The sequence below is a fragment of the Nicotiana tabacum genome, chromosome 23, assembly GCF_000715075.1.
Source record: "Nicotiana tabacum cultivar K326 chromosome 23, ASM71507v2, whole genome shotgun sequence".
NCBI lineage: Eukaryota > Viridiplantae > Streptophyta > Magnoliopsida > Solanales > Solanaceae > Nicotiana > Nicotiana tabacum.
This window is the reverse complement of record NC_134102.1, coordinates 124,507,653-124,525,020: the sequence shown is the minus strand read 5'-3', so window position 1 is coordinate 124,525,020 and position 17,368 is coordinate 124,507,653. Positions and strand designations below refer to the sequence as shown.

Below are 17,368 nucleotides of genomic sequence, written 5' to 3'. Positions count from 1 at the left end.
CAAAGGGCAGTATCACATAAATAAAGTGAAATAACAATAGTCATATGAATGAATATTAAGCAACATTTACTTGTGAGTTTATCAGATCAAACGGGCAAATCAAGATCAGAGGCGGATCCATGATTTGAATTTTATGGGTTCCTATTGTAATCTCAAATTAATATACAATAATAACTGGGTTCACAATTATATATTTATAAATATTTAATGGGTTTTTTAATAAACATATAAGGTCTTCACAAAAGTTACTGTTACCCGGGAACCCAGTAACTATATTATGCCAACTTCATTTTTATTTAATAGAAAAATTAAAACTTATGATCTTAAACATCACATCGATTAGCTCGAGTTGTCTTAGATAGATCCCAAGTGGGGCTTGACCTGCTTTATTCGGTCTTCAACTGGCCTACAAGACTGCTAAAAGAGAAGAAAAGTAAAGGTGAAATTTTTGTGGGTATAAAATCATGTCATTAAAGGTAAAATAGAAAGTTCGAATTAGGAGAGCGGAAAAAAAAAATTGAGGTTATCAAAAAGTACCCTTAAACTAAAATTGTTTCTAAACATAAAAGGATGACATTCCTTTTTTCTGGAACAGACTAAAAAAAAGAAAGTATGTCATGAAATGGGACAAGGGGAGTAATAAAAGAGCATAAACCTCAATAAAACATGAACACACATGTCTAGAGAGGACTGAAACAAAAAAGTCAAGACCATAACATGGCCCAATTGTTCTTTGGGCGGGAAGGATGTTAGATTATGTCAAGACATGAACTAATCAGTAGTCAAAAGCTGTTTAATCAAAATATGAAATGGCTCTCCTTAGAGAATTTACTACAGCTTCATAACTTGCAAAAAATGCATATACAGTAATGCAGTGAAAGTAATCAAACCAATATCAGCTCATACTTTGAGAAGAACCAAACTAGTAAGAATTCTTCCCCCGTCTAAAATGAATTGATTGAAGAAGAATTAATTCATTCCTCCATTAGCAGCATACAAATACTATCTGTGTTGACAGTGACTTACACCAAAAGGAACATAAGCAACGTAGCGACAACAGCTAGTGAGATTTCTGTGGCTACTTAGTTTATTATTGCAACGCGTAGACATGCCTATTTTCCTGAGCAATGCAGTAAGCATAGAAGTATTTCGCCAACTTATTATGCCTCAAAGCCAACTCGGCTGAATAATTTATAATCCTCTATATCCATGACAATAAAACTACAAGATTTCTAAATTTCATAATTCATATGAACATACTACAAGTTACAAATATTAGGACTATGCTGGAGTTCAGTCAAACTAGATTCCTTAATCTACCTGGAAGCAAAATAAAGTGAAGTTTAGAATATTGTTTCCAAGTGTAAATTGTAACAAGAGTATAGACCTGTAGAAAAGATCTGTCCGGTACATAGCTCTAACCTGGTTCTTATCCGACCTCAATATACCTATCAAAATTCAAACATCGTATCCAACACTTTAAGAGCACAAAAAGATTATTTACATAGGAAGTGACTTTCCTGTAACCAGGAAGCTCAGCACACTCAGCCAGAAAAACATGCCATTACTATCCAGTGTACATGCAAAGGACACCAGGCAAACAAGCGGATGATAACATTAGCATTCACCAGTAAAGGATTATCATACTGCTTATCCAATAAATCATGTTAATATCTGTTAGCACTTACCAATTGTTCCCAAATATGGAGAAATGGACGATTTTTTAATATTATTAAACAAGGTAAAAAAGAAAGCAATTAATACACAGTGAAATGCTGAAAGATACTACGCAGATTTTCAAACAGGGAAAGTGGTTAAGATTCTGTTTACACGTAGGAATGCTTGCCTACAGTCAAGACTACATATGGAGAATTAGATGTACCAAAAAGAATTTACAGGCAACAGTGGAGGTGATAGCAATGTAGATTAAATTTTGAACAGACTATCAAATTGAAGAGTCAAAACCTCTAGGAAATGTAGCTGTTAAATGGAAAGAGTCTTCTGGCTTTCATTAGATAAAGCTCCTCAGCACCTCCAAGCCAAAATTGACAAGAGCTCCTGCTGCTTCCAGCATAGCACAAGCGACGTCTGGCGCTTCTCGACGTGAAATCCTCCTACCTGAGTTCTCTTAACAACACATTCAGCCTGAATTTCAGCCATATTACTAAATTCAATAGGTGAAAATCCTGCAGAAGCAAATAGGTTTCTCCACGGGGGCATTCGATCAGGGGATCGGAGGCGCCCCAAGACCATGTTCTCAATGCTAGGCTGGAGAAGAGACCTCTCAATTTTTTTCCCAATCTCTGGAGTTAAATTAGCAGCATCAATACTGGCTAAGAGTATCTCATAATATTGGAGGGCATGGAGGAGGTGATGCTTTAAGGGGAGTTCAGTACGTTCACATCCACGTTCCAATGATACAACAACTTTTGGTGAAAGCTGCTTCATACAGTGAAGAAGTGAAGGAAATGCAAATAGACAACTTGAAATAGACCAGATGGGGAAATTAATAGCAATAGCCTCACACTCAGATGACCTCAAGGAGGATAAGGGATAAGTCTTAGGGTCAAAGGAATCCAAGTTAATAACTTCCAGCTCAAATCTGATTCCCACATCATTAGCAAACAGCGTTAAACTTTCGTGCATGATGCCAATCTCAACGGAGTGGTGGGTTGAAGGAGATACAAAGGCAGTAATCTTTAGAGAAGTTGCCTTTCTATTGCTGCTCCGGAGTTCTTGCATAAATGAGGACCATTGAGCACCACAGCCAATGTCAAAATCTATTATGTGAATTTGCTTGGCATCCCCAAGAGCTTCAAGAATAGGTTGATTGGAGGTGAAATTCATGAACTGGATAAGTGGAGATATTTCAGAAAAGGCCTTATAAGCATCCATCTTAAGCACACAATCAAATGGGGTGGGAATTCTTGGTGGAAAAGATGTGGATGTACAAGGCAAAAGGAAAGGTAACTGCAGAGCCTCTTTGAAGTAAAAAGCAGACCTCTTGAAGGGTTTGCCAATGGGAGAGAGCTGTTGATTGAGCCGCGCCAATATCATTTGCGCGTTTGAGAATTGTCCGGCCAGTAATAATTCAGAGGCCTGAAAAAACTGGTCATAAATAAATTGTTGTTCCTGCTGTTGATGACGAGGCACTATCAAATTACCATTACCACCACCACCAGCTGCCTCAAGCTTAGGTACAATTAATGGCTTTTGCTGAAACTGGTGAAAAGGCAGAAAATTGACTTGCTGCCGCATTTGTCCCAATGGTTGTTTCCTCAGCAATAAGTCACCACTGGAGTCAAAAAATGGAACTTCAGGCAATAGAGCACTTAAGCTTGAACCAAGCGTACCCGAATTGTGGCGTTTGGGCGGGGGCTGTTCTTGACTTATATCATATGATAATGAGCCTAACATGTTAACATAAGCAGAATTCTGTTCTGATGGTTGTTCTTGAAAGCTCAAAGCAGGAGGTAAATTTCTTGCCAAAAGATTGACATTCAGGTGTTCAAAATTAACATTTTGCTTGTTGTCTGAGTTTATGACAGATCCAATTTTCTCAATGTTAGCATTTAGAAGGAGATTTGAATTAGAAAAAGAGACATTATCTGTATGAGCTAAAGAACCTGCAGCTGAGACCTCAAAACCAGAGCTTTGAACAGAAACTCCACAACCCAAATCAGCATTTGCATTTCCTCCTTGGAGTAACTGTTTCAAGCTGACTGATGGGTCCTCCATATCGCCGGAGATACACCGGAAAAGGGTCTGGTCGGAGCCGGCAAGTTCAGGCAACAAATTATCCAAATCCCCAAATCCAAGATCAGATTTTTCTGCCATATTTCCACCATAAGAGCATGAGGAAGCTGAAGCTGAAGGACTGTGACTTGTCGTAACCAACATAGAAAAAAGTTCAATTTCTTGTAAAGTTTGAATCTTTATTGCAAATTGGTGCTTCTGGTGAAGAAGAAATTATGCACAAAACCAGAAACACCAACGACCCCTGTTAGGCGTTAGAATTTAGGAAAACTTTGAGGTATTACAATCATCTGAACATAGAAAAAAAAAAGAAGAGAAGAATCAGCAAACCCACTACAAAAACAGACACAAAATAACCATGATAAACAAACAAGTTCACATTAAATAATTAGGTTTCTTGCCTTTCGCTACTTGATGGATCTTATTTTTTTACCAAGATTTGAAGGCAGTGACTTATTCAATAACTTTTTTCTCATAGAAAAAACAGCCATTGGCTCCAAAATATGAACTTGGTCTCCATTTCATCTGAGGTAGTAAAGAAAAAAAAAATCAGCAATCCCACAATAAGAACAGCAAAAGAAAAAAGAAAGGAATAACAGTGGTACAAGATATTTTCATTTTCTTGCCTTTTACTTTGAGATGGATATTAATTTTTCTAACAAGATTTGAAGGTAGTGAGTTCTAATATAGGTTTTTGATTGTTTCAGATGAAGAAAGGAAAGTGTTTCATTAGAATAAGAAAAGGAGAGTTCCTTCGATATTGCTTGTGTTTGTAAAAAGAAGAGGAAGGGGCTGGATTGTATTGGGCCTTCGGAGCAGACTTGAATCAATACAGGCCCACAAGAATGAACAAAGGAAGCCCAATATTTCTTCTATATTGGTAAAAACAGTTAAGAGGCAAATGACATACACAGATATTCCAAATTTTACTATAGGGTGTTTGGGTTAGCTTAATTTTCATCAAATGGATGGTAATCTTTCTAACGAGAGAAAATAGAAAAAAGAGGGTGGCTAAGTGTTCACTTTCAATAACATTTGTCTAGGTAAAATTTGGATCACAAATTTTACATTTGAAAATATTTGCAGCACTACTCCGTTGTTAACAATGAAATCAAATTGAACAAATGATATAAAATGTAAAGGCCTTGAGGCAAAACCCATGTACTTCAAAAATGCCCCTAATGCTAGTACTTTTGAAGTATATACGATTTTTTGTATGCACTTAAGAGGTTTTTATCTAAAGTCTACAACTTTAGATAAAATTTGTAACTTTAGATGCGGATTGTGCTACTTCAATCACGTAGGTTTAAAGTCATATCCAGAATGGGTAAAATTGCAAAAAAAAAATTGAATTTAGAATACAACTTAAATAGTGGCCCCAAAATCAGATATTTGTGTTACCCTGGTAACTTGTAATTAACTTTTTATTGAAGAACTAACTTAAACAGTCACTCATCTAACTGTTTAAGCTAAAAAAAGTCGATGAATATATAGCATATGTATAATATACATAATCATATGTACAGTTAGACCTCTCTATAACATCTCTATATAACAACACTTCATTATAATAGTCAAGATTTTTCGAAATCAATTTTTATGTTATGTTATAATATATATTCTCTATAACATTACTTTATTATAACGTACAAAAATATTCGGAACAAACGAGACTGTTATAGAGAGGTTTTACTGTATATAGAAAAAATTCTTAACTCTCACGGTTACTGGGCTATAAAGCCTATTGGAAGTTTCTGGACTGATCCCCCATCAAAACTCAGATTGGGTCCCACATTTCCACCTCCGCAAGTATGCAAGCAAAGAACCTTGGAGAAGGGGCCAAATCTCAAACACAAACCTTTATAATTCCCCTTTCATCAATCTCTCCATAAAAACCCTAAACCTCAACAATTAGTAGCAAATAATTGGATCTTCAATTCAATGGGATTTTTCAAAAGTACATTCTCGTTTGTTGTGGGTACGGGTTTCGGAGTGTACTTGGCCCAAAACTACAACGTCCCCAATATCCAGAAGCTCGTTAACACTGGCCTTGTCATCGCCAAGCATCTTGAAGAGAATTATCGTAAACCCAAAAAGAGGGCAGATGATGAAGATTTGTAAGCGGTTCTTTACGGCGTCGTTTTTTAAGTACACAGGTGCTTAGTATTTTGACTTTTTAACTATTGTAACCTCTATGGCGGGGATTGGGGAAGGGGTTAGCAAATTTGATTTTTTGGGGGGAGGGTTTTGTTTTGGGGATTTGAAGAATTTGCTGAATTTTCATTGTTTTTGTTTATACGATTCATCAATGAAATTTGAAAGGAATTTTTCTTTTCAATTATTTTGTTTAGCCAATTGTGACTTGGAGTTTGATGTTCCTTTTATTACTTTAATATGTGCATTTAAAAGAATAATATGAGAATGAAGTAGGACGAATTGTGATGAATAGAAATATATATATAGTCTTTCCGAATTAATTTGAGATTGAGGTATAGTTGATTAATATTTTTAAAGTGTTAACTGTTAAGAGGAGGATAACTTTAAGATGGGAATTGCCCAATGATTAATAAATCCAATGGTGAGAAGGAGATCAGTCAAATGTGAGAATGTGCTTGAATTTAATGAACCTATCTATCTCATGTTAACAGCCGAATCTCAAAATATACTGGAATTAGCACGACTTGCCAAAGGGATAAAGAGGAATTGCAAGTTTACATCACATGTACAATGAGACAGATACCTGCTGTAATATTCTATTATGTATGATGTGGTTTATTTTTCTATCGAAATGGATATGCTAATGAATTTGGGTCCTCGAGTTTTTTTATCTCTTTAACAACCGCCAGGTGACTATGTTTATCAAAAAACCTGAAAGGAAAAACAAACATATGCATGTAGATGGCACACCAATGTTCTCTATTTTATGAAAGGTCCTATGATAAGCCTAGGATTCTTCTAGGCTCAAATTGAACTTATGAAATATCCTACAATAAGTCTAGAATTTTACCACATGTAGACTCGAAATACAAGTGACTGAGTGAGGAGACATTAAACAAATACCGAAAGTTGGACCTGGCATGCTTTCTGCATCTTGTTAACCTGGTTCTAAATTAGCCACTAAAAGAGAGGTTTGGCCCAATCTTTTAACAAGTTGGATCTACGGCACTTTTGTGCTTGATGAAGCTTTTGTTATGGTAATTAATATGTAACTAGTTGCTGTGTGAGTCTGACTGAATGTCTTGTCAATATGATGACTTCCAACACTGTATAACAAAAACGAATCAAAATATTTGCAACTTAGCACTGGTCCAAGGAACTTCATCTGTTTATGAGCATTTCAAGCTGTATGTTGCTAGCACACAGTCACCAGTGTTTACCTAAGCCTATATCTGCTTATATACTGCAAGTGTTGCTGACAGCAAAAAAGAGTTTATTCTCCATTGGTACCTCTGGCGTCCCATATCAGCATAAAAATGAAAAGTGATAGAATGTTCTTATTTTTGCGCAGTGAATGATACATAAGTCATTCAGATGTAATTCGTAATCTTTTACCTCATTTAGATATCTGTTCCAAACATTAATTTTCAGGATTCAACTAAACAATTTTTTTTGCATTGGAGATTAAGCAGAAAATATATGCAGCAGTACCATCAAGTGTTTCAGATATGCAACAGTCCTGACGAAGAAAGCATTAGCAGCAGCTGAAACGACTTACGTGATGAAGCAGTGAAGGAAACAGATAATAATTTCTCTGCACGCGTTTGTTCTTCTGCTGTATGCTTGCCGTTAAAATTAGCAATGATTCTAGCTGACGATGTTTTATGCTACTTGTGCTATTGATGCATTTGCACATATTAAGATGGATTCAAAGTTCTTCATTAGTACCTATGTTATCAAGCACTAAATTCACCGTTAAGGTTTAGTTGAATGGTTGTTTACTAGTTTAAAAGGCAACATTGTTGTGCAGGAAAGAGTTGATTTTATGAAGGGCTGAGTGTAACTTAAACTTAGTTTACTTCTCAGTACTAATTGGTGCCAGGTACTTTGGCAAGCTTATTAATCCTTTGGTTGAAAAAGTTGCAAAGGTTGTATGGAGAATGATTCCCAGATCTGATTTAGGCATCGCCACCCACTTATTAGCTGTCCATATGTCAAACTAGTTTTGCAATGAGACTGAATTTCGCTCGGTAGTTTGGGGGCACGAGTAGATCCGTATAATGTATTATGACTTGTGTGAATCATCGGTTTTGGTTTTCAGATTATTCGGAATCGATTTGGAAGAAAGAATTTCATCATTGAAACTTTAAGTTGGAAGAGTTGACCATGTTTGACTTTTGTGAATTTGACCTCGAAATGGAGTTTTGATGGTTTCGTTAGGTCCGGATGGTGATTTTGGACTCGGGCGTATGCCCGAATTTGCATTTGGATGTTCCTAGAAAGATCCGACACTAATTGGCGAAAGTTGGAAATTCGAAGGTTTGGAAAGTTCATAAGTTTGACTCAAAGTTCACTTTGTTTATATCGGATTCATATTATGGTTCCGGGAATTGGAATAGCTTCGTTATGTCATCTGGGGCTTGTGTGCAAAAATTTGGGTTTATTTCGGGTTGATTTGATATGTTTCGGCACGAGTTTTGGAAGTTGAATGTTCAAAGTTCATTCAAGTTTGATTTGAAGTGAGATTCGTCATTTCGATGTTGTTATGTGTGATTTGAGGCCTCAAGTAGGTCTGTGTTAAGTTATGGGTATTATTGGTATATTTGGACGGGTCTCAAGGGGCTCGGGTAAGTTTCGGACATGGTTTAGATAAATTTTGTCTTCTGCTACATTGCTGAAGGAGTGTTGGTTATGGTGTTGCGCGCCTGCAGTTGGTTTTGCGCTAGTGCAGTGATCACAGAAGCAGTAATGTTGTCGCACCCACGAAAAGGGGCGGAGCTTGGAGTATTCACAGGTGCAAAAATTGAGGTACATCTGCGGCCCCGCAGAAGCGATGGACTTGGGCGCAGAAGCGAGCTGGAGCGCAAAAATGTGTTTCGCTTCGCACTTGCGGTTGCGCAGAAGCGGATGGAGATCCGCAGGTGTGAGGGGTCAGCTGGCTAGTGGAGTACACAAAAGAGGTATTTGTGTCGCAGAAACGACGCCGCAGAAGCGGCTCATGTGTTCGCAAAAGCGAAAATAGCTGGGCATAAGCTTTAAATTGAGGGTTTGGTCACTTTATTCGTATTTGGAGCTATAGACCTAGGATTGAGACGATTCTTGAAGAGATTTTCACCACATGGATTGGGGTAAGTGTTTTACATTCGGTTTTGATTATATTTCGTGATTCTATCTTCATTTTTGGTAATTCGGTTATGCGTTTTAAAGAGAAAATTGGGGATTTTAGCCTAGAGTTTCATAGAGTGAGTTTTTGAGTTTTGAACATCGATTCGGAGTCGGAATTGGGTGAAACTAGTATGGTTGGACTTTTAATTGACTGCGTTGTCGGATTTTTGAAATTGTTTGTCTGGTTCTGCGGTGCGGGCCCGGGTTTGAATTTTGAGTTGATTTTCTCTTTGTAGGATCTTGTACCTTTTGGTGTACCACTTTTATACAGGAGTTCCCTCCCCATCATCAATGAAATTATTTTACCTTATTAAAAAAACATTTGTTATAGGAGTTTTGTCCTTAACTTTGTGTGTACTTTTTATCTTCTCTATGTTGATACATACAAGTCCTTGTGTGGCACAAACAGGGCACAGCTAGAACATTTTGATTTCTTGTCTCCCTTCTTATGTGCTAACTTTGATGCTAATATTGTTTTATTGCTTGCATTAGTGTCTTATTTTATCTTGATTTCTTTGGACGCTTGCTTGGATTGGTGGATTTCTTCCTATGTGTGGTCTCAGTTGTCAACGATACATGGTTGGGTATTTTAGATTTGGCTCAAGGGTGCAAGTGGCACGGAACGAGTGTCATGCTTTTGTGTCTGTTGGGAAAGATGCAGAGCATGAACATTTTCTTTTTGTGTCTTGAAGCTTTCTCTAAACTGCTGGTCTTATGGAAGTTCTCGATTAAGGTGCACGCAGTCTTTATTTTTTCGTGTGTAAAGTGTGCTCAGGTGTTACTCCATATGCTTATTTTCTTCAACGATCCAACTGATGGGACCTCTTGGTTCTGGAGACCTGATAAATATTCAATTCTGCCACATAAAGTGCTCCTCTACATTGGTATTCTTTCTATTTATCTTCTCGTTTCTTTTGTTTACCATGCCAGCTTGATTTTGTTTGTTTGATGTAGGGTTAGACCACACAGTGACACCATAATAGAGAACTAGATTTGGAAAGGTCAGTGTCCAGTTATGCGCTACTGAGTCTGTTGTTTCTTGGTCTTTTTGGTGCTCGCACTGTGATGTGGATCTTTAGCTTTGAGGAAAACCGGGTTTTTTCTGCATCTCTAGTGATTTCCTCTGTATGGTATGGGCTTTTCCAGCTTCTCACTTGACTGGGCCTTCGGTTGGTAGTGATTTCAGATAGGAGGATATTATTTAATCCTGAATTACACTGTTATTTAACACAATACTTTTATCTTCATCATCAAACTCTTGCCTCATTGTGAGAAGTCATGATTGATTTAAATTCTCAGCTTAGCAGAAGTCATAGTTGAATATTGGAATTGTTACCTTCTTGGCTAGTTGAATGCGCTATGATCATCTAATCTTAATCATTTACTGGCTTATTAAATATTAGCGAGGGACACATTGCTTGATATATAGATATCAAATGAGCAAAAGTGTGCGTAATTTAGATTTCAGCGTTTCAAAAATCCTTTCAAGTATTTTACATTACACTGTTCCGATTTGGTTTCTATTTCAAATTGATCGATATCAAGATGTTTTGCTGCGTATTTCTTCTTTTCTCTACCCAGAGTTATGTTGATTTAACAGCGGATACCTGAAACCATTGATAGGTAGATCATTGCATATGTGGGTTGAATTAGCAATATTTCCTCATTTGTTTGAACTTAATGGAGGTCTGAATCTTAATTATCCAGATCTCAGGCATTAAGTACGTTTGATTTTAAAGTCTGAATCTTAATCATTCAGATCTTAATCATTAAGTGTGTTTTTTTTTTTTACTTCACAACCACTTAATGGGTCTGAATAGGTCTGTAAGATTAAGATCTATAACAAAGACTTAATTTCATTAAGATGTTATCATCCACATTCATTACTAACTGCCGCCACCGCCTACCACTATCAACTACCACCACCACCATCCTCAATCATAGCCGCCACCACTACCACCACCTATTACCCCTACCACCACCATCATCCTCAACCATAACCACACACTCACCTACCTCAACTACCACCACCAGCCACCCCATTACCATCAATAACCATAACCGGCACCGTCCACCATTATAAAATATCACCACCCACCATCACCTTCTTCAATCACAACCACCACTATCCTCAACCATAATCGCTATCGCTACCAACCACCACTAGCTACTACCTAGAACCACCACCATCAACCAAAATCACCACCAATCACCGCCTCTAATCAGCACTCACAAGCACCTCCGTTAGCCATCACCACTACCAATAATCACATTATATATATATATATATATATATATATATATATATATATTATTGATAGAATATTAGATTAATTAGTATTTTATTTGAATTTACGTTTATTAATTTTTAAATAAAGATAAATTCTATATATTCAGATGTTTAAAAACAGTCTTAATTATTTAATATTCAGATCTTAAAACACATCTTAGTATTCAGATGTGTTTCAGACTAAGTTGCTCAGACACGGGTGCGGGTGTCCGACACGGGTGCGGATCTTGAGGTTGGATCTTTCAAGATGTAAATTTTAAGATTCGGGGAAACGGATCCTAGTACGGATACGGCTGCGGGGATCCGGCTAAAAATAATTTTAAAAAATAAAAAACTCTCTAATTTATGAGAAATTTTGTGGAATACTTGCGTATAGCTTGTAAAGTGTGGATTTCATTTTTATTCTCAAGTTGTAGATAAGTAAAAGATTGATTTCCTAGATAAGATATGCTATTTTCTTTAAATTTACCCTAATTTTAGTTCTGATTTCGGTAATCAAATTGTATCTCATCTCGAACTTTTCTGTCCGTCGAGGTCAAAGTATCCAAAATTGTTTGACCAAATCCGGTGCGGATCCCATACCCACACCCATAATAGTGTCGTGTCGACACGGGTACGACACCTAAACTGCCATGTCGGAGCAACCTAGGTTTCAGATTCAGACGTCTTAATCTTAATACACATCTTGATATTTAGATGTGTATTCAGATTCAGACGTCTTAATCTTAAAAAAACAAATACAAATGAGGGCTAATATTTCAGATGTAACTGGTTCTATCGTATAATTGTCTTTGCTTAGATATTTTTTTTGTCGGAGCTGGGTTTATTCTCTGTAGCATCTGAGGTATCGAGTTCATAGAATTTAGAAGGTAGTTGGATAACCGGGCTTACTTTTCATGGAATTGGTAAGGGAGGAGACTTGTGGAAGGGACTGATGAAGGCAAGAAGGAATCTGATAGCAACATCAGATATTAAGTTGGGAAATGGAGCTAGGATTGACATTTGGAAATGAAGATGTTTTAGGGATGATGCCTTTTTAGAACTTTCCCGCATTCTTTTGTATATCCTGTCAAAAGATCTCACCACGATACAAGTATACAAAGAAGGAGGAGCTCTATTCGACAACATTGGGATCTTGAGGAGTTCTAGAACTTTCTGTAGTTTCTACTGTACAAGCAAGGCATCACCAGTGCAGATCAAGACATATTGAGGTAGGAAGATCTGAGCAATGAATGATTTACTGTGACATCCTTCTATCATATGTTACTGAAGGGAGACAACATGATTTTTTTCCCATCCCTCAGTATGGGTACAAGAGTGCGAAAACAAAATTCTTTTTGGTGTGGTCAACAGACATGTGAAGCCATACTTTTTTTTTAAAAGAAATAAGTAAATTTATTCATCAAAACATCTGTACCAAGATTGTACTGAGAGTATAATACAAAAGCTTGCTGGACATGAATCCTTTATGACGGTAAGGATTACATGAAATCGAGCATCATATCAATATCATAAATTTACAAAAGAAGCCTTGCACCAAAATTTCAAGTTCTGAATACGTCCATATTTGACAAAAGTAACAGTGTCCTCTTTTCCTTGAAACACTTCTCTCTAACCATATCCAGAGTCTTCCAAATCTGTTTTTGCTTCTTCCTCATCTTCCAGTCCTGCCAGCTGCTCAAAATTATAATAGAACCCAAGCTGTGTCTTTTTTCTTTTTCCACTTTCAGGCATTTGCTTCTTAGTCCACTGTTAGATGTAAGTCAGATGAACTTTGGGAAGTTGGAGTATCATTTGAGGGTGAATTACTACTGCAGGAGAGGTAGTCTACCTCTTTGCTATGTGTACGCCAATGATCAATTTTTGCCAGTTGATCTGGTGCTGAACTTGGAAGTGGCTGTGAACGAAGAATTTCTAGAATACTCTCTGCTTTCCCCAGAAGTAAGACGGCAGAGCGGACACCTTTTGCTCTCTCTTCAATAGTGCTATGGTGGCATTGCAGGGGTATAACTCTTTGTAGGTTGGTAAGACAAGCGCCTGTTACATCCACGATCATGGTTGACAATCTGTCGAACATGATTTTGCTATTCTCTAACTCTTTCCTATCAGAACTTTGCAGAAGAGTTTGACATACTCTGTACATACAGTTTGCTGCCAACATATTGGTAGGCCATCTTGAGGGTGATTCCTTTAAACAAGCATTCGAATCTTTCTTTCTAAATTCGGCAAATCTTTGCTTTGCTTTCTTAGAGAGTCCTTCAAGCACGTCTTTTGGATTTTGTCCTTCAGTGGCTGTCGTGCGGAGATCGACATCCAGCCACTTGTAGCATAAGTCAACTCCTACCCACACCAACTCTGCCGCCTTCCTGATGTATACTAGGTCTTTTCCGGCATCCAGGTTCTCTTCCACAACTTTGATGTACATGAGACCTTCATACACACACCTTATTAATTCCTTGATTGAGTGGAAATCAATGTCTGGAAGTGCAATTGCGATGCTTGTCAGCGTCACTACGGGAAGAGCCCAGCAATTAGGAGGTTCTTCCGAATCTAAAGAAGGAATTTGAGCATGGTCAAATTCATACACTCCCCTGAATCCGGGTGATGACTTCACCTTCTCCAGAAGTTGTATAAGATGTTTAGGCTGCTCCTTTTTCCCCATCCCGATCCAGTGACCTACCACATCACGGTTGCTTTGCATCATCAAATCAATTAATGCTTCCTCTCCTTCAAGGTGTAAAACATAGTGGCTAAGATCTGGCTTTAGACTGGCTTGCGACTCTATATCATGACTTGACACCATAGTGTTGCATTTCAGCATCCTGATTGCTTTCCGACAGCTTATCAATAACCAACTTACAGAGAAAGTGGAAATGAGCCGAACTAGCTTACTGAGTGACACCATCATAATTTGCATCCAAATACAGAAATCTAGAAGTCTGTTCTTTGTTTTATGAGCAAATTTTCTACCATGCCGGCCACAAATTCTGAAATCCAACGGGGATTCTTTCCATTGAAGCAGGATGCGGATCCAGTAGTTCTCCACTTTGAACAACTTGGCTTTGCAGGCATTATTTGTTTTTCTGGGGCAGCGGTAATTTATGGCTATGAACCATCTAAAAGCTGGCGCAATTGTTCCTACGCCTATTGCCACAGTCTGAGTTACAAGAATCAAGGTTGTGGACCACTTGTATTCAGAGTCTCCATTGCAAAAGTTGAAGCTCCAATGAAGAAGGTAAGACCTAAGCATGGCCTCAGCATAAATTACTGTGCTCAGAAGGCAGAAACCTCCAGATGCAGTGCATGTTGCTAAGCGCCCCGCCACGAAGTGGGGGCTAGTGGTATAGGCCATGGTCCAGAATTTCATCAGCTCGTCCTTCAGGTTCTCAGTTGTGCATTTAGAGGTGATCCCACATTCTTTGTTTGCTAACTTGTATCTCTTGTTATATTTCAGGTCCAAATAACACTTTGTAGTTGGTATTGCCACGGCTGAGGAGATCAGTAGCAGAAGCAAAACAAGCATAAGAAACATGAGGGCGATATGCTCTTTGCAGAAAACATAGATTACACCAGTAGCTAATTGTATACCAATGTTCACAATGGCTGTGATGACGAAAATACCCAAAGCCATTATGTTCATCAACAACTCTTTGTTCTCCATGAGTCCTAAAGAAGGCATAAAATTAGAAATTACCGTACAGATTAGAGTAGCACTGCTAAGTTTTGTCAGCTGATCTTGGCGACGAGGCATGGAGGTATTTAGATCAACAGACAACTTGGTGGCGACAGCTAGAAGTGTCAAGGTTGTAGCATTGAGAGAGAAGTAGTTGCAAGGAAACCAGAATTTTCTACGGCGCAGGCCATGAAGGACATCCATTGCCATAGCCAGCGCACAAGCTGCAGATGCTCCTGCAACATAGATACCGATCCATGGCATTGGCTCGCTGAATTTTGAGTCATCTAGGTTGCCATCTATGGTGCAACCAATCTTCCCCATCTCGTTTCACTAGTTCTCCAGTTATCTCTTAATGTAAAGCTGAAATCTTTATCAGTGGTGGAGCTTTTGTATGCTATTCTGAGGAGTTCTTGTTGGTGTTTCTACCTCTTGGTGTTTGTCTAGGTTGCTGTTTATCAATCTTCCCCATCTCGTTTCACTAGTTCTCCAGTTATCTCTTAATGTAAAGCTGAAATCTTTATCAGTGGTGGAGCTTTTGTATGCTATTCTGAGGAGTTCTTGTGGGTGTTTCTACCTCTTGGTGTTTGTCTAGGTTGCTGTTTTGGATGCAACTATATCTATTTGATTGTTTGACTATCTTTCAAACTATTTCCAGTGTTTTCCGAAGATTTACTATTTCTGAATCTTCAGTCTCATTCTTTGGTCATTGATGATTTCACGCGTTAAAGGCTGCTGCAAAAGTCAGCAAGATGGATGAGGGACTTTGACATGATTGTTTACTTGAAAGCTGGTGGGATATGATTGGCATTAGCTACTGGAGTGATTCCTCTGCTATATTTTACTTTCTGTTAAAAGTCAAGCGCATGTTTAGAATTTTGGAGGTTTCTCTGAAGAGCCCACATGAGTTTGGTTCAAAAGTGGTTGCCAAGATTGTCTGCTTGTAAGGTGGACAAAACGTATAAAATAACTTGGTGACTACATTGATTAGCTAACTTGATGGGTCCAACAGACAGTAATTATATAGAAAAATGGTTTTCTCCAGATTGTGCTAAGCTTGTGAAATCTCACTACGCCACCTTCTAATTGTTTTAAGGTACTATTATAAAATAGAAATTATTAAGAAGTTGAGAGGATTAGATATTTATAAAAAATATTTTAAATCTTGTATATACAATATTTTAACTTTATATTTTCACCGATCCCATTTAATAGGAGTTTTTCCTTAAAAAAAAGAATAGAAAAGAAAAAAGAGAAAAAGTTCAAGGCTTATTAGTCAATACTCAATAGTATACAAACAATACAAGGTGTGTGTTCGATCTCATTGTCTTTCTACTCTTTAGAAGGAAGCGTACCCACCCCTGCAACAAACTCGGTTTCGGAACCAAAATATGGTCTTTTTTGACTCAAACGATCGAAATGCGTGAAAAAAAAAATTTAGTGATCAAAATACATATAGCGCCCTTTTAAAGGGCGCTATATCTTTATACACATGGCTCAGGAAAAGCAGATAAATAGAATTTAATGTAACAAAACAAGGGCAGACTGCTAGGTGTTGCAACGGTTAAAGGCTAGATAAGAAGTTAGTTTTGTACTTGAGAATTAAGATCCAAGGTTCGATTCCCTCTAGCAACATTATTTCGTTTTCCTATTTCTTTTCATTATTTGGTTTAAGTATTTAGATATAAATATTTTAATATTTATAATTACTTTTCAATGTAATTAAAATAATTTAATATTTATTAAAATATTATGATTTTTGAATTCATTTAAAGTAAAAAAAAAAAAAGCCTTTTATTATTTCGTTAAAAAATCTACCGATATTTTTAATAATTGTTATTTTGTATTATACGTAAAACAAAATTATTTTTTGTATTTTTTGATACAAAAAATATATATATTTTAATCTACTGCTTGATTTTTTTTATTTTTTGATATCTTTCTTTTTAAATTTAGTTATTAACATTTTAGTTATATTTACACTATATGAATTTTATTAATCAAAATTCTAATTATAAATATTATAATTTTCTTATTATTAAATATAAATTATTATAACTATTTAATATTTAAAATTATAATCGAAGAATTATTATTATCTAAGTAATGGATTATGATTTTCATATTCTTATCAGGACATTTAATTAAATGATTGTTCATAAACTAAATGGTTATAATACAATTTAGTTTATGAAAATTTAGTATAGAAAAATTAATTAAATGATTTTTCATAAATTAAATGGTTATATTTAGTTTAGTTTAGGATAATTCTTATTAGAAAAAAATTTAATCTATGAGCAACCATTTAATTAGTTTTCCTAATAAGA

The 17,368-nt window shown here is 36.7% G+C and overlaps 2 protein-coding genes across 3 annotated transcripts; both read right to left on the bottom strand.

The window, feature by feature from the left end:
• Positions 1–1,773: 1,773 nt before the first annotated feature.
• LOC107807450 (scarecrow-like protein 6) lies at positions 1,774–4,531 on the bottom strand. 2 transcript variants are annotated; one of them, XM_075246278.1, is made up of 3 exons: positions 4,383–4,531; positions 4,158–4,281; positions 1,774–4,046 (listed from the first exon to the last, which is right to left on the bottom strand). In XM_075246278.1, exon 3 carries the CDS (start codon positions 3,898–3,900, stop codon positions 2,026–2,028), a length of 1,875 nt encoding a protein of 624 aa, XP_075102379.1. In that variant the 5' UTR covers positions 3,901–4,046; positions 4,158–4,281; positions 4,383–4,531; the 3' UTR covers positions 1,774–2,025. The 2 variants fall into 2 exon arrangements, with proteins under 2 accessions (XP_075102379.1, XP_075102380.1); XM_075246279.1 differs by having other exon boundaries at positions 1,774–3,830; positions 4,383–4,513.
• Positions 4,532–12,737: 8,206 nt separating this feature from the next.
• Positions 12,738–16,296, bottom strand: LOC107807447 (uncharacterized). The gene has a single exon (XM_075246049.1). It carries the CDS (start codon positions 15,363–15,365, stop codon positions 13,110–13,112), a length of 2,256 nt encoding a protein of 751 aa, XP_075102150.1. The 5' UTR covers positions 15,366–16,296; the 3' UTR covers positions 12,738–13,109.
• Between the last annotated feature and the right edge of the window lie 1,072 nt (positions 16,297–17,368).

Coding starts and splice junctions, on each gene's coding strand:
- LOC107807447 (XM_075246049.1), bottom strand. CDS start 15,365: ATGGGGAAGATTGGTTGCACCATAGATGGCAACCTAGATGACTCAAAA.
- LOC107807450 (XM_075246278.1), bottom strand. CDS start 3,900: ATGTTGGTTACGACAAGTCACAGTCCTTCAGCTTCAGCTTCCTCATGC.